At 43.6% G+C, this 24,424-nt stretch overlaps 1 protein-coding gene across 21 annotated transcripts in view; it reads left to right on the top strand.

Annotated features, from left to right (window-relative positions):
* The first annotated feature begins 7,918 nt into the window (after positions 1 to 7,918).
* LOC112257981 (neural cell adhesion molecule 1) overlaps positions 7,919 to 24,424 on the top strand; it is a 301,900-nt gene continuing 285,394 nt past the window's right edge. For 3 of the 21 annotated variants that reach the window (XM_024431974.2, XM_024431975.2, XM_024431972.2), the window contains exon 1: positions 7,921 to 8,193. In XM_024431974.2, coding sequence (XP_024287742.1) covers positions 8,145 to 8,193 — 49 coding nt within the window. In that variant the 5' untranslated portion in view covers positions 7,921 to 8,144. Of the gene's footprint in view, positions 8,194 to 24,424 lie in introns of all 21 variants that reach the window. The other 18 variants (XM_024431973.2, XM_024431979.2, XM_024431980.2 and 15 more) reach the window with 15 other exon arrangements.

Here is a 24,424-nt window from a genome sequence, read left to right as displayed (position 1 = left end):
GTTGCTCCAGAGCCTTTCCGTTCTCCTTCACACTCCTGGGCCAGACTACACTCAATCATATGACCCACTGAAGAGATGAGTCTTCAGTAAAGACTTAAAGGTTGAGACCGAGTTTGCGTCTCTCACATGGGTAGGCAGACCATTCCATAAAAATGTTTGCTTAGAAATTCTAGGGACAATTAGGAGGCGTCTTGTGACCGTAGCGTACGCGTAGGTATGTGCGGCAGGACCAAATCAGAGAGATAGGTAGGAGCAAGTCCATGTAATGCTTTGTAGGTTAGCAGTAAAACCTTGAAATCAGCCCTTGCCTTGACAGGAAGCCAGTGTAGGGAGGCCTAGCACTGGAGTAATATGATCAAATTATTTGGTTCTAGTCAGGATTCTAGCAGCCGTATTTAGCACTAACTGAAGTTTATTTCCCCCTGAATATGCCGATTTGGCTCTCGCCTTCTCTAAAAAGAAGGCGACTCAATTACCACCCCATCGACGGGGCAATTGTGCGATAAATCTCCTGGTAGACGCTGCACTTCCCAGGAGTCCCCTCTCACAGGCGGAGACGGAGGCTATGCAAACATATGTCTCCGAATCCCTGCGTCAGGGGTACATTCGGTCCTCCACTTTACACGGCTCCTCAAGTTTATTTTTTGTGAAGAAGGAGGAGGTAGGTCTGCGCCCGTGTATTGACTATCGGGGTCTGAACCAGATCACTGTGAGGTGTAGTTAGCCGCTACCGCTCATAGCCACAGCGATTGTGTCAATGCACGGGGCGTGCTTCTTCACCAAACTAGATCTCAGGAGCGCTTACAGCCTGGTGCGTATCTGGGAGGGAGACGAGTGGAAGACGGCTTTCAGTACCACCTCACAGCACTATGAGTACCTCGTCATGCCGTATGGGTTGATGAATGCGCCATCAGTCTTCCAAGCCTTTGTAGACAAGATTTTCAGGGACGTGCACAGTCAGGGTGTAGTGGTGTATATCCCTCCGCTAGACGCGCCGAGCATGTGTCCCTGGTGCGCAGTGTGCTTGGTCACCTGTTGGAGCTTAACCTGTACGTCAAGGCTGAAAAAGGCCTGTTCTTCCAGCAGTCCGTCTCCTTCCTAGGGCATCGCATTTCCACCTCAGGGGTGGAGATGGAGAGTGACCGCATTTCAGCCGTGCGTAATTGGCCGACTCCCACCACGGTAAAGAATGTGCAGCCGTTCTTAGGGTTTGCCAACTACTCCCGGAGGTTTATCCGGGGTTTTGGTCAAGTCGTGGCTCCCATTACCCCACTGCTGAAGGGGGGCCCTGTACGCTTGCAGTGGTCAGCCGAGGCAGACATGGCCTTTAGTCACCTGAGGGGTCTGTTTACCTAGGCTCCCGTGCTGGCCCATCCGGATCCCTCTTTGGCATTCATAGTGGAGGTGGACGCGTCCGAGGCTGGGATAAGAGCTGTGCTCTCTCAGCGCTCGGGTACGCCACCGAAGCTCCGCCCCTGTGCCTTCTCGAAGAAGCTCAGCCCGGCGGAGCGAAACTATGATGTGAGGGACCGGGAGCTGTTGGCTGTTGTCAAGTTCTTTAAGGGAACTCAGAGAAAAAAACGTTTGAATCATGACGTCAGTGATCTTCAGGTAGGAGTTCTAGAAAGAGGCCCGAGTTCCTGACTTGGAATTCCGAGTTGGATGACCGTTCAAAACGTGTTTTCCCAGTCTGAGCTCGATTTGTGTTCCCAGTTGTCTTGAACTCACTTAAGACTGAGATTTCCCAGTTCCGAGTTTCCAGTTGTTTTGAACGCAGCAGAAGTCTGGATTGACAGCATGGCCAATGTATTCAACCTTTTTGGCCCTTGGCATGTGTATGTATATCCTTTTAAGCTTGCAAAAAGGACTCTTATTCCCAGACTTGGACCACACACCTGCTCCACTGAATTGCAGGCTAGTGATTGCTGTCACGCCCTAATCTGTTTCACCTGTCTTTGTGCTTGTCTCCACCCCCTCCAGGTGTTGCTTATGATTCCCAGTGTGTTTATTCCTGTGTGTCCTGTCTCCCTGTGCCAGTTCGTCTTGTTTTGCCAAGTCAACCAACGTTTTTCCTAGCGCCTTTCTTTCCCAGTCTCTGTTTTTTCCTAGCCCTCCTGGTTCTGACCTTTGCTTGTCCTGAGGCCGAACCCGCCTGCCTGACCACTCTGCCTGTTCTGACCTTCATTCTGCCTATCCCTTTGTACTGTTTGGACTCTGACCTGATCACTGAGCCCCTGTCTGTCCTGACTTTGAGGCTGACTATCGCCTGGTACTGTTTGGACTATGACCTAGATTAGGAACTCTTGCCTGTCCCCGACCTGCCTTTTGCCTACCCCTTTTGTTATAATAAATATCAGAGCTCAACCATCTGCCTCCTGTGTCTGCACTTGAGTCTCGCCTTGTGCACTTATAGTACGAACTGGCCATGACAGACCCAGCAGACTTGGACCAGCTCCTTCATGCTGTCTCCCTGCAGGGAGCCACCTGAATCCGGAGGCTCTGTTTGACACCTTCCTCCACAGACTGTCGGAGGGGATAAAGGACGAGTCCCCTAATTACAATCACCCACCCACCTTTTTTGTGAGTCTGCTGTGGGGAGACCAGTCTAAGTCTCTCCGGGTGCTCATTGACTCTGGAGCTGATGAAAGTTTTATGGATGCTACCATGGTTTGTGAATTAGGTATTCCCACTTGACTTCTCTCTGTCCCCATGGATGCTAGGGCACTGGACGTCCGCTCGATTGGAAGATTCACCCATAGCACAGTGCCGTTCATATACAGGTATCAGGAAACCACAGTAGACCATACAGTTCCTCCTCATCGATTTTTTTATCCCCCCCCCCCACATTTAATTTAATGTTTCAAATGTGACTAGAGCAAATAAATCATTATAGCAGGTGCAACAACATGATGGTGTCCATAGAAAAACCGAGAATTGCATTTCTATGGCCATTTGATAAATAGGCTACTCAGCATTTTACACTGGCTACATTTAACAGCATTTTACGCCATTTTTACAGCTATCTGTCATGAGCAGACATTCTCATATTCACACCAGTGATGTGAGTTTGGGATTTTCTTGGCTCCGGAAATCCTGTTATTGACTGGACCACGAGCTCCTTCCTGGGTTGGAGACCATTTTGTCATTCTCATTGACTTAAAGCGGTACAGCCGTCCTTGAGACGTCCCCCTGAGGACGTAAGCAAAGACTCGGATGTCTCTGCCGAACCCTTTGAGTATCATGGCCTCCTGTGGATCTTCAGTAAGGCACATGCGACTTCCCTTCCCCTGCACAGTCCTTATGATTGTGCCATTGATCTCCTCCCAGGCACCACACCACAACGTGGTCGGTTATATTCTTTATCAGGCCCGGAGACTAAGGCCATGGAGGAGTACGTTGAGGATTCACTGGCTACTGGAGGCATCTGTTCGTCTGCATCTCCTGCCGGGGCAGGGTTTTTTTTTGTGGAGAAGGACAAGACCCTGTGTCCGTGCATTGACTACCGGGGTCTGAATGATATAACGATCAAGAATCGTTAACCCCTACCTCTCCTCTCCTCTCGAACCTCTCCAGGGGGCCACCATTTTTTTCCAAACTGGACCTTCGGAATGACTACCACCTGGTTCGGATACACGAAGGAGATGAGTGGAAGACAGCATTTAACACAGACATTGAATACCAGGTCATGCCGTTTGGACTCACCAACGCCCTCATGTCTTCCAGGCTCTGGTAAACGTTGTTCTCTGGGACATGCTAAACCATTTTGTGTTTCTCTACCTTGACGACTTCCTGTTTTTCTTCTGGTCGGCCCAAGACCACGTTCTTCATGTCAGACAAGTCCTTCAGCGCCTCCTGGATAAACAATTGTTTGTGAAAGCCAAGAAGTGTGAGTTCCACCGCTCTACAATCTCCTTTCTGGGATACATCATCGCTGATGGGAATGTCCAAATTCATCCTGAAAAAATGAAAGCAGTGGTAGATTAGCCTCAACCTACGTTCAGAGCGCAGTTACTATGTTTCCTGGGTTCGCTAACTTCTACCCCCATTTCATTCAGGGCTACAGGCACTCACCTCTCCCAGATTACCATTCACATGATCTCCAGCCGTCGACAGAGCCTTCGTGGACCTGAAGCATCGGTTCACCACAGCACCCATCCTCGTCCATCCGGATCCGTCCTGTCATTTTTTAGTAAAAGTTGATGCTTCTGATGTTGGAGTGGGGGCCATGCTGTCCCAGCGATCTGTCCAGGACCAAAAGCTAAATCTCTGTGCTTTCCTGTCCCATCGTCTCAATCCTGCAGAGAGGAACTATGACGTCGGCAACCGAGAACTCTTGGCGGTCAAGATGGCACTGGGAGAGTGGAGGCACTGGCTGGAAGGAGCAGAACAGCAATTCTTGGTTTGGACCGACCATAAAAATGTGGAATATCTCCGTTATGCCATGTGCCTCAACTCCAGGCAGGCCCGGTGGGCTTTATTGTTTACAGTATTCAACTTCACCATTTCCTACCGCCCAGGGTCCAAAAATGTGAAGGCTGACGCCATCTCCCACATATACAGTTCCTCTGCCACACCCTCAGTCTCCGAAATCATTCTCCCTACCTCATGCCTTGGGGTATTGAAACCTTGGTCCACAAGGCACCACGTTCCCAGCCTGAACCTGAATGGGGCCCGGCTAACCGGTTGTTTGTCCCTAACTCAGTCCGGTCCTGGGTCCTGGAATGGGCTCATTCCTCCAGGCTGACCTGCCATCCAGGTTCCCGTCGTACCCTAGCCTTCCTCTGACAACATTTCTGGTGGGCCACAATGGTTCCTGTTGTCTCTGCCTTCACCGTCGTGTGCACAGTGTGTGCACAGAACAAGACTCCACGGCAAGCTCCTTCTGTCCTCCTTCAGCCACTACCTGTCTCTTATCTCCCCTGGTCCCATATCTCTCTGGACTCCCTCCATCTGCTGGCAACACTGTTATTCTGATGGTAGTGGATCGGTTCTCCAAGGCCACCCATTTCATCCCTCTCTGCAAACTACCCTCTGCCAAGGAGACGGCCCAGCTTCTGGTGCAAGTATGTCTCTCTATCAGCCTCCGCTCTTCCCAGAACAAGAGCAGGAGGTCAACGTACCCTCGGCCCAGGTGTTTGTCCGCCGCTGTCGACGTACCTGGAGAAGAGCTCGGGCTGCACTTCTCCAGACCAACTCCAGGTATCCTCGACAAGCACACCGCCACCGGACTCCAGCTCCCCGCTACCGCATGGGGCTCAGGGTATGGCTTTCCACACGGGACCTGCCCCTTTGGGTGGAGTCCCGCAAACTGTCCCCTATTTCATTGGTCCCTTTCCCATCTCTAGAGTCCTTAGTTCCACTGTTGTCCGTCTTGTGTTACCCCGTACCCTCAGTATTCACCCTACTTTCCATGTGTCTAGAATTAAGCCCGTGTCTCACAGCCATTTGTCTTCTGTCTCCAGGCCCACCCCTCCTCCCTGTGTCATCGATGGCCATCCGGCATACACGGTGAAACACCTTCTCGGTGTTCGACCACGGGCAGGGGTTTCCAGTACCTGTTTGACTGGGAGGGTTACGGCCGGGAGGAGAGGTGCTGGGTTCCCGCTAGAGACATGCTGGATCCAGCACTCATCACCGACTTCCACCGCCGACACCCTGGTCAACCAGGTATTTGCCCAGGTAGGACTCCAGGTGGCACCTCTAGAGGGGGGGATACTCTCACTCTCAATCTGTTTCACATGTTCTTGTGCTTGTCTTCACCCCCCTCCAGATGTCACTTATTATTCCTGTATTTATCCCTGTGTTTCCTGTCTTTCTGTGCCAGTTCGTCTTGTTTTGCCAAGTCCCTTTCTTTCTCAGTCTCTATTTTTCCTAGCCCTCCTGGTTCTGACCTTTGCCTGTCCTGACGCCGAACCTGCCTGCCTGACCACTCTGCCTGCTCTGACCTTGACCCTGCCTATCCCTTTGTACGGTTTGGTCTCTAACCTGATCACTAAACCCCTGCCTGCCCTGACCTCAAGGCTGCCTATCGCCTGGTACTGCTTGGACTGTGACCTGGTTTATGAACTCTCGCCTGTCCCCAAACTGCCTTTGTCCTATCCCTTTCGTTATAATAAATATCAGAGCTTAACCATCTGCCTCCTGTGTCTGCATTTGGGTTTCGCCTTGTGCCTATATAATTTCTTTGCAAAGCTTGCAGTTAGACACTGTTTCCTTCCAAACCACTCATTGTTGAATTTGCGATTTCCAACTTGTTGTGTAATGTTTATGTCCAATAGCCGATGAGCATTGATACGTTTTCTCTATACTCTCTCTTCATATGACAAGGATTGAAAAGGATTTGCCAGTAGATTGTTGACTTGATTCATGGTGACTGTTTACTAGCTTGCTTAGATTCTGTTTTTTTGCCACTGAACTTGAAGAAACTTTCAAAGTTCTTTAAATGTTCAGGCTTGACTAACCTTCATGTCTTCAAGTAATGATGGACTGTCATTTCTCTTTGCTTATTTGAGCTGTTCTTGACATAATATGGACTTGGTCTTTTACCAAATAGGGCTATATTCAGTACTACCTTGTCACAACACAACTGATTGGCTCAAACGCATTAAGAAGGAAAGGAATTCCACAAATTAACTTTTAACAAGGCACACCTGTTAAATGAAATGCATTTTGGTGACTATATGAAGCTGGTTGAGAGATGCCAAGAGTGTGCAAAGCTGTCATCAAGGGTGGCTACTTTCAAGAATCTAAAATATGTTTTGGTTATTACATGATTCCATGTTGATGTCTTCACTATTATTTTACAATGTAGAAAATATTAAAAATAAAGAAAAACCCTAATGAGTAGGCATGTCCAAACTTTTGATGGAAGTGTAAATATTTTTGTTTTATTTTATTTTTATTATTAGCTAAACAGATAGGGATCAACTGAGTGACATGTTGCCACTGACTGTGCTCTACATGTTAATGCGTAATTACTGTAGGCCTATACCCCTTTTTCAATCTGTTAGTAATCATAGCAATAAGTTCCATTGATCAAACTCACATCACTGGTGTGAATATGAGAATGTCTGCTCATGACAGATAGCTGTAAAAATGGCGTAAAATGCTGTTAAATGTAGCCAGTGTAAAATGCTGAGTAGCCTATTTATCAAATGGCCATAGAAATGCAATTCTCGGTTTTCTATGGACACCATCATGTTGTTGCACCTGCTACAATGATTTATTTGCTCTAGTCACCTTTGAAACATTAAATTAAATGTGGTTTGTAGACTCAGCATAAAGAGAGACGCACCACTTGAGGGATGATGAGTCTGTTTTGTCCATTACTGCTTATACGGGAATACGAAACTAAAAATATAGTTAAGAGGGGACGTTGATGACACAGTGAAGAGGACGCCCTATTTCTCGGGAAGCATCTTATTAATCAGCGCGCCGGCCGAGTGTCGTTGTCATGACCAGATGGTGAAACTGAACACAAAATATTTAATACGGACTGCAGGTTTCACGATTCATACCATTTATGGTCTAAAGCAGGTAATACCGTGTTTTAACTAGGTGTATGCTAAATACAAAACGTGGGAACCAACCAACAAGCTGCTTTAGGAATGCATGCATGCATTATGAGAACGAAGAATTAGTAATTTGGCGAGTCACAGGCCCATAAATAATAGGTCGACTATGCGCAATTACGCACAATTGCACATTGGACATCTCATCTGGTGCAGATATTTTGAATGGTTGAAAAAAACTGGGGAAAATAATGTTGGTTAAATATCTTCTCAAAATGCACTTCTATGTTGTACGGATCAATAGAGGTTTCGTGAGATTCCTAATCCGAATTACTCCCAGTGGAGAGCGACTAGCTGAGCGCACTAGTTTGTGCCTGCATCCATTGCCCCCCTTGAGTGTGTGAGCACGAACATTTTGCCCAGGCGGATTAATTCGTGTTGTGTGTGTGCTACGGCTGCTAGTCACTCATTCTGCGAGCTGCTCTCGTGCGTATTCGGGTAGCTGCAAGGACCAACTCGAATATTGCTATCAGAATACAGTAGTTGGAAAACATACATTTCTTCAGAACACTGAAATCGTTGTCAAGTCTGTCCATCTATTCTTCAAGGAGAATATCTTTGTGAGATATTGCAATGCTTCAAACAAGGTATCTCATCTGGGCATTGCTCTTTGGCTATGCAGGTAAGATTGTTTTTTTTAAATGTTTTTTTTTCTAGAAATGATTGGATATCGCCAACTCATACATGCTACAATGCAAATTCTTTAAATTCTGAAAGTGCTTTGTTTTGTTCACAGTATAGCAGTGTCCGTATGTGTCCCATCCGTGCTAACTGCGTCTCAAATGTGTCTCAACGAATGGACAGTTAGATCTATCATATTAGAGCTGTCGCTTCGGAATATAAACAGGCAATGGAAACCTGAGTTTCTCATAGATAAGAGACGAACGGGAAAGTATGGCTCTTCTCTCAGTAATGGCTGTGAAGCGAAATAACCGATATTTGAACCTTATTTCATAATCATATAGACTAAATCTCAAGTAGGCTCTGTCTGTAGTTTACTGTTTAGGCTACTAATTATCTGTGTAATAAGATATCACTTGTCCGTTAATTGAGTCGTTGCATTGCCTCATGGTTTGAATATACATAGTTTGAGCAGTTGGACAAACTGTTTTTCCTAACCTTGAGCTTTGTTGTTGCGGAGGAGTGGGTATAGCGCCAAGGAGTAGATGGATGCGTTCGGTCTTGGGAGGAGAGTCAGTGAAACACGTATTGCCTTGCTGGTCCTTTGTGTCAGCAAAATCACTCAACAGTTAATGTGTTTGAATTATTGTCCATCACATTTAATTCATGGAACCAATAGGCTTACCCTTTTTTTACAGTAGGCTAATACAAAGAGTTTGGTAGCTTTTTATGCTTTTTATATATATATATATATATATATATATATATATATATATATATATATATATATATATATATATATATATATATATATATATATGGCTGGTTGGGGGAGTATGAATAGTATATATATATATATATATTATATATATATATATAGTGGCGCGCATATTGTGCTCAGCGTTGGTTGCCGATGAGGATGATTTGTTTCGGTCCTCAAACCTAGCACCTGCAAATATTTTTTATGAACGCGGTAACTACGACACTTCTTGGTAGCGTAATAGTAGTCTAGGTTAAACGCGAAAGCCTAATGTTTTATTTTGTTTTCAATTAAACTTGTTTCAGCATTTCTTTATCAATTCATGCGTAAATGTGAAAGCTCTAGGCTGATTTTCAATCGCAAAGTTGAAGCCTTCCAATAGGCTACATTGTATTTAATGCGTAGAGGTCTACTCAGTGCAGACTGTGCGTGCTTGTAACGTGAGCCACATAGGGGCATAGTTAGCTATATCAATACATTTCACATGAATACATACATACCTAGCCCTTCTAGACAGGCTTATATATGCGACAAAGATTTTTTTCATCCCCGAACTGAATAGGCCTATAGATTTTGGGAGAGATAACAGAAAACAGACATCTATAGACAGAAAAGTAATTGGCAATATGCTACTATTATCTATACAAGTATCTAAAGAAATGGGTCAGTAGTCATTTGGTAAACAATGTTATCCAACCAGAGAGCGCAGACTCAGGCGGGGACCCGTTATATTGGATCAGTCTGTATATTGCCCCCCCCCACACACACACACACACACACACACACACATGCACACGCAGATACACACCACAAACAAACAAATATTTTTTTTCTTCTTCTAGAAAGCATGTGTTTTTGCATAAAGATGTCTATATGTAAAACAAATGTAGTTCTAAGCAAACACAAAACACTCCTTTGTCTTTGGTTGAACTAGGGGCGTGGCATTGATCTGCAGGGAGGTTTAGAAGGGAAGCTCCACTGGCAATGTGGGGAAGAAAGTTGTCATGAGGACTAAGCAACAGTAGGGGGAATATTAAGAGCACCTCAAAATCAGTAGCCTACTTCATTCAGTGTTCACTATAAATACCCAGAGACTGCTTCAGTTCTTTTTTGAGGAGGGAAAGTGTAATGGACTAGACAGAGATAATTGAACAATTGTGAATAACTAAGTCCTAACCCATTGCAAGGGAGTTAAAATAAGAAATTTATCACATTATTTGATTGTCCTGGGAGGTATTAAGTGAGTAATGACAGTACTGTGATGTTAGAAAGCAAAATATAAAAAAATGTGCAGAAACAATGTAATTAAATATATTCATTTCCAGTTTGCTGACAATTACATTTCGATGCCAAGGGCTAATAAACTTAGAAGGAACCCTGGCCACTGTCCAAGAAAATGCCCAAACACCGCTAGATTCTTTGCTGGGTGAAATTCAATACAATTGTTTGAGAGAGAAACTAACTAATATGAAAAGTGGCTTATAGTACTGCCTTGACAAAAAGGCAGCGAGACAAAGACTTTGGCTGGTTGGGGGAGTATGAATAGTATCTGGTTCTGTGGAATGGAGGTGCATCATCACATCTGTTACCATCGGTGTATAGCCAGAGAGAAACATGGGGGTTCCAACCAGACAGACTGGGAGCTGTTGCTGGTTACATTCCATTCTCTTAGTCAAGTACAGATGTTGGATCTTCATTTGATCACTATTTTGTTACTGAGAATTTTCCTGGCACTTCAGGAAATGCAAACGTCTAGTGTATTTGAGTTTTAAAAAGGCTTCTAAAGTTTGTAATTTCCACATTGACATTTCAGACTTGATTTGCCCTAATGAAAAATGTATCAACCCCAACAAAAATGTCCATTAATTATAATACACATAATAATTCTTATTTCCTGCAAACTGGCTCCAAATAAGATCCTACATATGTAAGAAGCACATTGAGGACCAACTCCATTCTTTCTTCCCTCCTCTTTTTTTTATACATCACTTTTGTCCACCAGAGCTGTTTTAAGGAGCTTGTATAGTTGACTCCTTTCACAGTTTGAATATATATTACATTTGGGCGATGAGATTTGTGGCAAGGGGTAATGGTGCAGAAACTCTCCCTGTGCGGTTGTCATGTGTTAACATGTAAATGTTAGCATGCAGCTGCTCCTGCAGTGCTCCTTACCATTAAGTGCATGTGTGACTGCCAGCCAAAAGATGGCCCCGGCCGGCCACACATTCCCATCACATTGGCGACATTCTCTGGGAAGCCCCTGGTGCTTTTTGCCAGGTTCAGGTCCCCATCAACATCAAAGAAGTAAATCCAGGAGAGAACACGCTTCAGGGAGTTCTTTAAAGTCAAGCAAATAAATAAAAGGGAATGCAAAGACTTTCCAAAAAGCGTGTTGTTTATGTGTGTCCGGCGTAGAGTTCACCTCAAGAAGAGGGCGAAGTTTAAGATTAGTCAACAGTTGGGGAAAAAATAAACAATTCCACAATGGTTAACATCTGGGACTTCAACTTCTGTGGCAAGTTCAAAGCCACTATGAAAATAGGATTGCCTATTTTTGAGAGGCGGAAGCAGTAAAAAGCAGCCTAACAAGGGAAAATTATAAGTCTTTCGGTCTGTTGCTTGGAATTGGATATGAATAAAACATCCAGCTGGATACTTCAAACCCCATCCCATTCTAGTTGGGTGAGAGGCATAGCGTTTAAAGGGATATACACGGTTTCAGACTTCTCTGTTGCCTTAACTCTGCAATAATGTAGCATTGTAAATATTATGGCCCTTGTTCCGGATTGCTATTGTTAGCACCTCCACTTTATGGTATAACCTAACTGTGTGTATCCACATGGAGGATGACTTTATCCCACCCAGATTGGAGGTAAATTATACTTCAAATTTGGCATAACATTGATAGTCTTCAATGTAACACTACTGTTGTTTGTAATGATTGGCTACATCTGTGCGTATGAAGTATAGGTTATTCCTCCCGTACATAATGGCACGTCCGCCCTTGATCTCCTGGTGTGGGCCCAATGAGGCATTAATAGCAACCTCTTTTAAAGTTTATCATTCCATCTGGCAGCTGTCCCTTAGCAGATTTTGCAGTCAAGGCTGATTGTGTTCACCACAACGTAGGAGAACCACTGTGTGTCTAGGATTGCTCAAAAGACTGAATGTGGAAATGGGCGGCAATTCAATTTAGTGAGGCGAAATGTGTTCATAGATAAGCCACATTTGGAAGAATTGATTTCATCCCAAGGATGAGTCTTCATGGAACATAAACTAAAGAGATCCCCTTTGAACCAATCCAGTCAAAAAGTATAAATTCCCCTATATTTAATTAGAGTAAGACAGCAAGTGCAAAAATAGACTGAAAGTGAAAAGGCTTAAATTATTTGCTCAACTGGCAGGCTAAAAAGTAATATGATTAACCACGAAACAGAATCTCATCGGTGAGTAATTTATTGCAGCGCCACTTGTTCCATTTGCTGAAACCTGATGAGATTGCAGATGTTTTTTTATTTATTTAACTAGGCAAGTCAGTTAAGAACAAATTCTTATTTTCAATGATGGCCTAGGAACTGCCTTGTTCAGGGGCAGAACGACAGATTTTTACCTTGGATTTGATCTTGCAACCTTTCGGATACAAGTCCAATGCTCTAACCACAAGGCTACCTGCCGCTCCAATGTTATCCAACACTCTAAGAAAAAAAAGGGTTCCAAATTGATTCTTGTGCAGCCCCATAGGAGCACCCTTTTTGGTTACACGTAGAACCCTTTTTAGTTCCAGATAGAACCCTTTCCGGTTCTACCTAGGCTTGGGGGGGTATACTGTATATCGGGGTATTTGGAAAAAGGAAATGCATCGTTTTTCAATACCGTCAAAACTATTTATTTGAAGTGTTTCAATACATTTGAGTATTTGTTCTCTTAGGGGGAAAAAGGTGCTAGAACCTTAAACGGTTATTCGGCGATCCTCATAGGATAACCCGTTGAAGAACCCTTTTTGGTTCCAGGTAGGACCCTTTTGGGTTCAATGTAGAACAAGGAACCCAAAAGTGTTCTACCTGGAACCAAAAGGGTTATCTTATGGGGACATCCGAAGAACCCTTTTGGAACCCTTTTTTTCTGAGTGTAGCTACTTACGTTATTACCTGCTGTCAACTTGTGCAGTTCTTCAGGATATGAAGCAGATTGTGTTCTTCATTTCACCTGTCACATTGTCAATTATGAAGCTTACCGTAGGTCCCCAGAACAGTTGAGCCAGTCACGTGTTTGTTTGTAAATGGGAAAAAGCGAGCTTGGTGAGTCCATAGCATTCTATCTCTCTCTCTGCGAGTCTCTGTTGTGCGGCGCACATCATATGATGAAGTTACACTTGTATGCAATTCACTACAAACATTTTGCCATCAGATATCTTATAATGGTTTTAAGAGCTTTGGATGAGTTATCTGTACATCTGCCATTTTTTCGCTGTGCTTCCTACTAGCATTTTTTCCCTCCTCCGTTCTTAACCCATCTGCTCCATCTATACATGCTGCTCTTCCTTCAGAAAAGCATCCATAACAACTTTGTTCATTTGCACAGTTTCTCTCGTTCACTTTCGCTTTTGAATGTCCACACTCACCCAAAATGACATTCGGTAGCTACTAGCTATGCTTATATTACTTTATGAGCTGGATTTGCCTGCTTTTGCAGTTAGTTTGTTTTTGCTCGTTAGAATTTAGCTAACAGCGTCTGTGATTTCGCTATTAGTTTGTAATAATTTTGTTAGCATTCAGGTAATAGAGGCCCAATGGTCTTTTCTTGCGTTTTTAGCGGCCCCTTGTGTGCTATGCCATATGCCAGTAATACCTCAAATCCCGGAACGAGAGAAGGACAGTATGACAATATGAAACCTGTAACCGAAAGGGTTCTACCTGGAACCAAAAAAGGTAGGTTATAAATAGCACCTATTTTTCCCAAGAGTGTAAAGACTACACTAATGTGTTCAAGTCAATGATATTTCTGTGGCTCTAGCATAGTTGTAGGCCTGCATGGTGCATTGGAGTAGTTTGACTGTGAGACAGATATTGGGGGCTAAATAACCAGTATGTGCCAAAGATTCTCAATACCATGGTTTTACTGTCTCATAATACGATTAGTGAGTTGGAATAATTGTCAGAAACTGCAAAGTTATCATCAAAACGAAATGGTTTCATATTTCACTACTTGAATGAACCCAAAGAGCAAATGGATGAAAAATTCTAAATGACTACACTGGCAGCTTGTGTTATATTTTTCCATTGCTGACTGTTTGATAAGGATGGGCCGCCTTTGCATATTAATCAATCCATGAAAAGGGACTCATACTGATTTGCATTGTGTAAGCTCTGAAGGCATCCTATAGAGTATTGGAGGAGAAAAAAGAAAGAGAAATGGGTTCGGGTTTGTCATGCTGAAAAGCAACCTCTCCCTCCCCTTGCCCCCCCCGTCTCTGAAAGGATTCTTTTAAAAAATTGAAGTGGAAAGGCCTTCGAAAGTCGAGAGGACCTATAAAAGGCGACCCTGTATGGGACCCAGGACGTGTGCACGCACACACACACACGGCTGTTAGGGGAGGACACAAGGAGGACTGGGGGCATGTGCTGTACCCCAAGATCAGTGAATGACTCATCACTCTGATGTATTGGCACTTAGCAATGGCACTTAGCTCATCATGTGGGTTAGATGCACACCTGCTGATTGGCTAGGTTGGTTTTATAGGTCCTATGGATGATGCTGCAGCATCTTTGTCTGAAGCAAAGAAAACATGGCCTCAGCTGGGGGAGAAGAACATGACAGGATGTGTGCTAGTCTCTAGAATTGTTTACTCCTTAGTAGAACGGTGCTGCTATCGCCACACCTTAAGCACAGGCAGTGTCAATGTTGATGCAGGACTATTCTTAGGTCATCAGAAAATAACTGATTGCTAAATGATCCATGATAGATTACTTATTACTATCAACAAGCCTTTACTATGGCCGGGACGATACCAGTATCGCGATAATGGGGAAAGGAAACAAAACACGAAGGGAATTTAGCTTCTTTAGGAAACCATCCTTAATGTCAGAAACAAACATCATTATGTTGTCATCCGAGTCACATTTATTTATTTCCCAAGTTAGAGCACACAATATTTTACATACAGCAGGTTTTTAACCCTTTAGAATCCAAAGCTGCCTTCAACGGCCTTTCTTTAAATTACTATAGCGGCTGTGAACGGCTTGTTTTTCTAACTATAATATCTGTGTCAATATCGCAAAATGAACTTGCTAAAAACCTGTTGTCATGAACCAGAAACCGGAAAGAGGGTATAATGTCATTTGACTTTTAAAATAATAAATTACTTCATTACTCAATGACAGCAGCGAATTGGCCACGTTGGTTGGTGATATGGACTCGGACATGTCCTTGCACTGTGGCAGCCCAGGGGAGTCACTCACAATGAAAAAAGACAGCGGGAGACAGTTTTGCGGTGGTCAAACAAAAGTTGTTCTTTAGTAAAGGTTGGGGAGAACAGTTGATGTGTAGTTGATGTGTTGAATCTGTAAACCGGTGTGCCACAAACTTGACTTCTTACTAGATATGAAAACTAATCTGACCATGGGTCTATTTGTGTACTCTATCCTGTCTGATTATCCATCAGTCTGACATACTGTACATATGCACACCATCAACTGAACTAGCCACTAAGGACTTCATAAAATAATGTTGATTGATTGAATGAATGAAAGTGCTCTATAGCATCATGATAATACTGTTGTGTGTGTGTGTGTGTGTGTGTGAGTGTGTGTGTTGAATGGGAGGCATGCAATTGTATCACACAATTTATTATGGAAACTCTTTCTGCTTTTGAGAAAAAGAGAGGAAGGAAGAGAGCAACTGTATGAGAGGGCGAGAGAGATGTTCCTGACCACAATTGTATCCTATTTGTTGCTCTGCTCCTTTCTGTCTCTCTCTCCCTCTCTCTCTGTTAGTATGTTCCTCTAGGTCAGTTAAAGTGAGGGAAGTGATATGGAGACTCAGGGCTCAGCAGCCGAAGGCAAGGTGGAAGAGGAGTTGGAGATGATAGGAGGGATAGAGATGTCGAGCAAGGAGGAAGAGAAGGGAGGAGTGGAGCGAGAGGAGAATGGAGGGAAAGAGGAAGAGGCGAGTGAAGAGGAGTGAGAGGAGTAGAGGGAGAGGAACATGGAGAGGAGAGGGAAGAGGGAGAGGAAAAGGAAGAGAGAAAGAGGAGGAAGAGGGAGAGCACACCCGAGAGGGGAGCCTTGTTTCCATGCAGTGCGTTGGCCCGAAGTCCCACCATTCACAAGGTATTGCTCGCCTGAGTTAGAGTACCTCATAATAAGCTATAGACCACACTATCTAGCAAGAGATTTTTGATCTATATTTTTCATAGATGTTTATTTACCATCACAAACCAATGCTGGCACTAAGAAACCAATCAACGAGCTCTTTAAGGCCATAAGAAAACAAAAAAATGCTCATACAGAAGCGCCGTTCTTAGTGCGGGGGATTTTAATGCCGGCAAACTTAAATCCGTTTTACCTCATTTCTACCAGCATGTCACATGTGCAACCAGAGGATTTAAAAAAAATCTAGATCACACACAGAGATGCGTACAAAGCTCTCCTTTGCACTCCATTTGGAAAATCTGACCATAATTTTATCCTCCTTATTCCTGCTTACTAAATGCTAAATGCCTTTTATGCTCACTTCGAAGCAAACACGGAAGCATGCATGAGAGTACCAGCGGTTCCGGATGAATGTGTGATCACTCTTTCCAAAATTGATGTGAGCAAGACCTTTTAAACAGATCAACATTCACAAGGTCCGCAGGGCCAGACGGATTACCAAGACGTGTACTCAGAGTATGCGCGGAGCAACTGGCAAGTGTCTTCACTGACATTTTCAACCTCTCCCTGACTGAGTCTGTAAAACCTACATGTTTCAAGCAGACCAGTCTGTATACTTCTGGCCCACTACGTCCAGAGTAGTGATGTTGGACAGGCGGGCAGGTGCAGGCAGCGATCGGTTGAAGAGCATGCATTTAGTTTTACTTGTATTTAAGAACAATTGGAGGCCACGGAAGGAGAGTTGTATGACATTGAAGCTTGCCTGGAGGATTGTTAACACAGTGTCCAAAGAAGGGCCAGAAGTATACAGAATGGTGTCGTCTGCGTAGAGGTGGATCAGAGACTCACCAGCAGCAAGAGCGACATCATTGATGTATACAGAGAAGAGAGTCGGTCCAAGAATTGAACCCTGTGGCACCCCCATAGAGACTGCCAGAGGTCCGGACAGCAGACCCTCCGATTTGACACACTGAACTCTATCAGAGAAGTAGTTGGTGAGCCAGGCGAGGCAATCATTTGAGAAACCAAGGCTGTCGAGTCTGCCGATGAGGATGTGGTGATTGACAGAGTCGAAAGCTTTGGCCAGATCAATTATTGAGGCAACTAGAACAGAAAAATATTAATGAGGTCTTTCATTTGATGAGGTAAATATTGTCTGTTAAAGCTTAATGAAATGGATATTGAGTTTGTGTCTACATGCAACGATTTGGATAAGCCTGGTAATATCTCTTTCACCTGGATATATTCACTACAAAAATTAAAACCATCTAAATTAATTCAAGTTGGAAGAGATAATGCTGCCATAGCCTCCCTTTTATTTACTTTTGCAGTAGCGCGCGACATTAGCAGAAGATTTGGCAAGGTTACTAAATCCATGCCTAGTTATCCCCATACTGTTTATGCCCCTTTAGCAGGCTGTGAAAGACATCTTTAAAAGCATTATCTACAATTAGACACATTTGCTGGCATTGCTCTGATGTTCAATCCATGCATCTCTGTATCAATGTTCTGTGCAAGCCAAGATCATGTTAGTAGAAGCCAAACAATAGATTTACAGTGGTGGTGGTGATGGGTTGCTGAGGCGCTGCTGTCAATACGGAAATTTGGACACCTTAATCAACTCTGATTGGCTAAGACGAATGGTGGTGTTGTGTTCGGGGGTAGCAGGTGGTTAGTGGACTGATGTGTTTGATTTCCTGAGAGAGATTGGTAATGTCCCTCCTGTCCCAATGAATTGTCCTTGAACTGCACACAATTCAACCAAAGTCTGGGAAGAGTCCTATTTTTTACATTCTAAGATCTTGTGACCAATTTTTTACAACGTGTACCTTTGCAGACAATTTACAGGTAAATTATACAAACTAAAGTAATTTATAAAACAACATGTTACTAACCAACCAATCTGAGATCACATTCCATCATACTAATTGAGGAAACCTTTGAAACAGTGTGAGACTTTCCCCATTTGACCCCTTCCAAAGACCATGAAGGAGGGCTTCTCATTATGTTGTTTATGGTCAAGCCGCAGGACTTCACAAGAATAGGGGAGCCCGTGATTTATTAGGGTTGTGGACTAAAAACAATATCAAAGAAGACCTCTTAAAGAAAAACCTGGTGCCCCTATATGCACCCAGTGAGAGAAAAAAGAGAGGCAAAGGCAAACAAAGGTAGAGAGGCAAGGTGGGGGGAAGGGGCGGAGGAATAGAAAGAGCTAGGGCACAATGGAGAGTGTCATCGGGGAGGGGCTGCTGGGCAGTCGAGTGAGCGTGCAGCTGAATTGATTGTGGTCCGTCGCTGTGTTACAGCCCATCATCTGTAATATGCCTCACTCTAATGGTAGTTAAGGCTTTTTTTCTCCGTACAACCACAAATCCCTTTATATAATCTTGGACCATGACCAATCCAGGCCTATTAAGATGCTTATTCTTTCATATTCCCTATATTAACTTGACCACATTTACACATGGACAATTCCATGTTAACAGAGTGACAGTGAGACTCGTATTTTTCACTTTAAAATGTATATCATACAAAAACACAATGATTGCAAAGTTATACAAACCATACAACTCTATGCACAAGGACCACTTCTAACAATATCCACTGAAAATATGACAAAAACACATTTATTTGAAGAACACCGCACAACATAAGTTTGGTAACAGAATAAGCACAAACTGTCATTCTGTTACCAAACTTAGCATCTGCACTTTTCTTCAAGTAAATGTGTTTTTGTCAAATGTTGTATGGTTTGTTTAACTTTGCAGTCATTGGTTTTTGTTTGACATGGGCCTACATTTTAAAGTGAAACATCTTAGTCTCAGTTTTACCATGGAATTGTCCATATCTGAACAAAATAAATGGTATAATTAACAGAAATTGTAAATGGCCACCAAAAATAGTGCAGTCGAGATGCTCAGGCATCAAATCTAAACCAGCAAACTCACTTGGCTGGAACATAAGGATTGATTATCTTCTAACTCGCTGCTCTTAAGCCAGTGTATAATGTTCTGATTACACCACAGCAAGTGTAGAACTGCTCAGATGACTGACAGCTGTCTCGTTTCATCTGCAGTGGCTGCTGTGCAAGTGGTGCTTTGCTGATCAGTTAGCCATTGCAGCAAGGTTCTGCATCTGTACACATAATTAGTCTAGTAAGTGGGCTGAAAATATTGTATTTTCTGAAATAGTATGTTTAGCTCCAGGAAAACTACACCAATGTATTAGTGTTCCTAAACATGTACTGTTAGAGATGTATTACACTACATTGCCAAAAGTATATGGGCACCTGCTTGTCGAACATCTCATTCCATAATCATGGGCATTAATATAGAGTTGGTCCCCCCTTTGCAGCCTCTTCTGGGAAGGTTTTCCACTAGATGTTGGAACAATTTTGAAGGGTCTTCCCTAAACTGATGCCACAAACTTGGATGCACAGAATTGTCTAGAATGTCATTGTATACTGTAGCGTTAAGATTTCCCTTCACTGGAACTAAGGGGCCTAGTCTGAACCATGAAAAACAGCCCCAAACCATTATTCCTCCATAGTGCCAATGGAAACCCATTGGCACTATGTGTTGGGGCAGGTAGCGTTCTCCTGGCATCTGCCAAACCCAGATGCATCCGTCGGACTGGCAGATGGTAAAGCTTGAATCACTACAGAGAATGCATTTCCACTGCTCCCGGGTCCAATGGCGGCGAGTTTTACACCACTCCAACTGACGCTTGGCATTGCGCATGGTGATCTTAGGCTTGTGTGCGGCTGCTCGGCCATGGAAACCCATTTCATGAAGCTGTATGTAGCAACAGCCTTATGTAGCAACAGTATGTTCATTACATCATCGATCTAGGTGATGAAATCATTAAGGCAACGTATTGACACCATAGGTTTATATCAGTCAGAGTTTGATCATAGAATTCATTATCTTTACGCACTAGATATAACACTGATTTTGATTAATATGCTAATATAATAAATCGGCTATTGTAAGAACACAGGTGAGAAACGATGGAAAAACAGGAGTGATCTTCCCTTCAGGACATCATAGCATAATAGTCTATAATTTACTGTTGAACACAAGCATCAATATGCACAAAGAATTGTGCTTAAGTGACAAATGCACTCCCTAAATTCCTCCCCTTGTAAGTACATCTGACCAAAAGTTTGAGATCACTTTACCATAAATATACTCTGACCCAAGTTATCTGAAGGCCCTGCAAAAACCCGTTTAGATTTGAATTTAATGTCAGTATTAATTTATTTCATACCAAAGGGCCTTACCGGCAGAGAGAGAGACCTGACATTTCCCACTTGCTTCAAATGGGAATGAAGGTCTGAGCAGCACAGAGAATATTGTTATTCTTGGCTTTTCATAATTCCCCACCACAGGGAATCAGAAACAATCAATCCACTTCTTCAGCAGACCTGCAATTTAGAGTCACAAGCTCATGGCACACCTCTGATTGTACCTGCTCCTTTCATTGCTTTTGGTGCCTATACATGTCTTAACCACCCTTCATCAGAAAGCAGTTCACTCTACTTATTCTACATATCATTTGGCTGTCCTGCCAGTGTTTGCCAAAAAAACATTGAGTCATTGCAGCCAACCAAGTTCATCTTCAATAGGGCGCATCAAGCTTTCAGTTAGCGGTTGACAAGGACAGAGGCTGAGCTCTAGGCAGATTAAAAGGTGACGACCTCCATGCGCATGGCCATATCGGTGTATATTTGGGGCATTAATCTAGCCGCCAGCTGGAAACGAGTAAGCCGTTTTATTTCCCACCACATCTCCATCGCTCACCCAATGCTCTTGACTAGGAAGGAGATGAGATGAGCAGGAAGGCGGGTGCAGATGTGCAGCTTCCTCAGAGAGTGGAGGATACCTCCAAGAGCTGCCGGCTCCCAGGGAGTGTAACAGATTAGAGTTATTTGCAGCAAATATAGTCTGCACCACCTTGTCTGTGAAAAGGGCTGCAGTCCACTGACTGAACCGAGCTGAGAAATAGATTTGGCCAAATTCACCATAGATGCCAAGTTGATGTCTCTTGGAATCTATGGACAGGAAAAGACTAGTGGATCTGAGTCAGATTATTTTTTTTTACTCAAGAAAAGCCCTATTCCGCTACATAACTTGCGACAGACTGATTGTAGAGGGAATATCAATGGAGATCATTCGGTCGAGCCCCTGAGGAAAGACATCTGTTTACATTGGAGGAACAAAGGGGGATGTCAGGTCACATATGATTGATACTGCCCCGCAATATCTACAGCTAGTTGGGCTGCACTCTGTGAAGTCAATAGGGGGCGGGGGTTACCCTTTTACCAAAGCCAAGAAGGTCTGCTTCAGTTACTCAGTTGATAGGCCCAGGCCCAAAGATTTCAGATGTTTTTGGCAGGGCTCATTGGCTTTCTTGCCTCATTGATGTTGTAGTGAGTCTGCACATCAACGAGATTGGCCCGTGATCCATAACATGATCAATATGGCATACAGTGCCTTCGGAAAGTATTCAGACCCCTTGATTATTATTATTTTTACAGCAATCTAAACACAATACCGCATAATGACAAAGTGAAAATGTGTTTTTAGACATTTTTGCAACTTTATAAAAAATGAATAAATAAAACAGAAATACCTTATTGTCATAAGTTTTTAGACCCTTTCTAATGAGACTCGAAATTGAGCTCCGGTGCATCCTGTTTCCATTGATCATCATTGAGATGTTTCAACAACTTGATTGAAATCCACCTGTTGTAAATTCAATTGATTGGACAAGAAAGACACACCTGTCTATATAAGGTCCTACAGGTGACAGTGCAAAAACTGTCAACTGTGTTGACAGAGAAAAAACCAAGCCATGAGCTCCAAGGAATTGTCCGTAGAGCTCCAAGACAGGACAGGATTGTGTCGAGACACAGACGCGGGGAAGGGTACGAAAAAATGTCTGCAGCATTGAATGTCCCCAAGAACACAGCGGCCTCCACCATTCTTCTTATTATTATATATGTAAAACTTAAAAAAAATATATATATATCCCGTTTTTCTCCCCAATTTCGTGGTATCCAATTGTTTAGTAGCTACTATCTTGTCTCATCGCTACAACTCCCGTACGGGCTCGGGAGAGACGAAGGTTGAAAGTCATGCGTCCTCCGATACACAACCCAACCAAGCCAACCAAGCAGCACTGCTTCTTAACACAGCGGCCTCCACCATTTTTAAATGGAAGAAGTTTGGAACTACCAAGAATCTTCCTAGAGCTAGCCGCCCGGCCAAACTGAGCAATCGGGGGAGAAAGGCCTTGATTAGGGAGGTGACCAAGAACCCGATGGTCACTCTGACAGAGCTCCAGAGTTCCTCTGTGGAAATGGGAGAAACTTCCAGAAGGACAACCATCTCTGCAGCTCTTCACCAATCAGGCCTTTATGGTAGAGTGGCCAGATGGAAGCCACTGCTCAGTAAAAGGCACATGACAGCCCGCTTGAAGTTTGTCGAAAGCAAATTGAAGACTCTCAGACCATGAGAAACAAGATTCTCTGGTCTGATGAAACCAAGATTGAATTCTTTGGCCTGAATGCCAAGCGTCACGTCTGGAGGAAACCTGGCACCATCCCTACGGTGAAGCATGGTGGTGGCAGCATCATGCTGTGGGGATGTTTTTCAGCGGCAGGAACTGGGAGACTAGTCAGGATTGAGGTGAAGATGAACGGAGCAAAGTGCAGAAAGATCCTTGATGAAAACCTGCTCCAGAGCGCTCAGGATCTTAGACTGGGGTGACTGTTCAACCTTCCAACAGGACAACGACCCTAAACACACAGCCATGACAACGCAGGAGTGGCTACGGAACAAGTCTCTGAAAGCCCTTGAGTGGCACAGCCAGAGCCCGGACTTGAACCTGAAAATGGCTGTGCAGCAACGCTCCCCATCCAACCTGACAGAGCTTGAGAGGATCTGCAGAGAAGAATGGGAGAAACTCCCCAAATACAGGTGTGCCAAGCTTGTAGCTTCATACTCAAGAAGACTCAAGGCTATAATTGCTGCCAAATGTACTTCAACAATGTACTGAGTAAAGGGTCTGAATACTTTCCGAAGGCACTGCATATTGAGTCAGCATTGTGGTCTGCTAATGATTTGTCAGATGATTCGTATTTGTCGTTCTTCTTATTGATATCTTCATGGTGTCGATTGTTTTCAATCCACGCATACATACCCTCAACTACCCTAAGAATGTCCAACTGGGGCCAATGACGCATAGTGGATCTCCCATGAAGATAAGTGTTTGTTGAATGATACAGCAGTTGAACGTTAATTAGACACCGTTGAACATCAGATCTAGTATACCTCTCCTGAGGTAGTGTAAACAGTGGAGAGAGGATGGGAAGCAACAGAGCAATCATTTGTGAAAGGTACCATGGTAAGTGTGTCCGTTACAGGACATGAAAAGGTATCAATTAGCAACGCGTCTTGAGTGTTTAGACCTAATCTCTCCGCCATTTCCTGGTTGAAAAATGTCTAATAGTCTAATTTCTGTTTATGTGACAAAACAAGCAAGTATAGTGAAGAGAATCATTGTACCTTCTAAACTTCTGTGTAATATATTTTCTATAACCAAAAATATTGTGTTTTCAACTGTTTGAAGTGGGTGTACAAAACCGAAAGTAAAAGATGCAAAAACGTTTAACTTAAGAATGGGAAGCATAGAAATAGCGCACATAAAACATATCTACCACTTCTTAGACTCACTTTCAATGCGATTGACAGATCTATGACACACATTTTGTACGTGAATTTGGTCAGGTCTCCCAAAAAGTTACATGTAGCAGCTTTAAATGCCTTCTGCAATACCTTCGATTTGAAAAGGCAATAAAAGAATCTTAGTTCACCCTTCAAACATATATCACCTCTGAAAATGGGAATCTGGACTCGGGTGTCATTGACAGCTGTTTAAAACTAAACCAATGAATCTGGATGCTGAGAGCCCCTAAAATGGCTTCTGGACACATTGTTTATCTTTATGGTGGTGGATGCTCCTCATTTGTAAATCTATCGTGCAAGAGGACAGATGGTGGGTTGTGGGCGATATGTGGTGTGTGTCAAAAGACGAAC

The sequence above is a fragment of the Oncorhynchus tshawytscha genome, linkage group LG09 (assembly GCF_018296145.1).
Source record: "Oncorhynchus tshawytscha isolate Ot180627B linkage group LG09, Otsh_v2.0, whole genome shotgun sequence".
NCBI lineage: Eukaryota > Metazoa > Chordata > Actinopteri > Salmoniformes > Salmonidae > Oncorhynchus > Oncorhynchus tshawytscha.
Note: the sequence above shows the minus strand (reverse complement) of the source record. Positions and strands in the feature narration are given on the sequence as shown.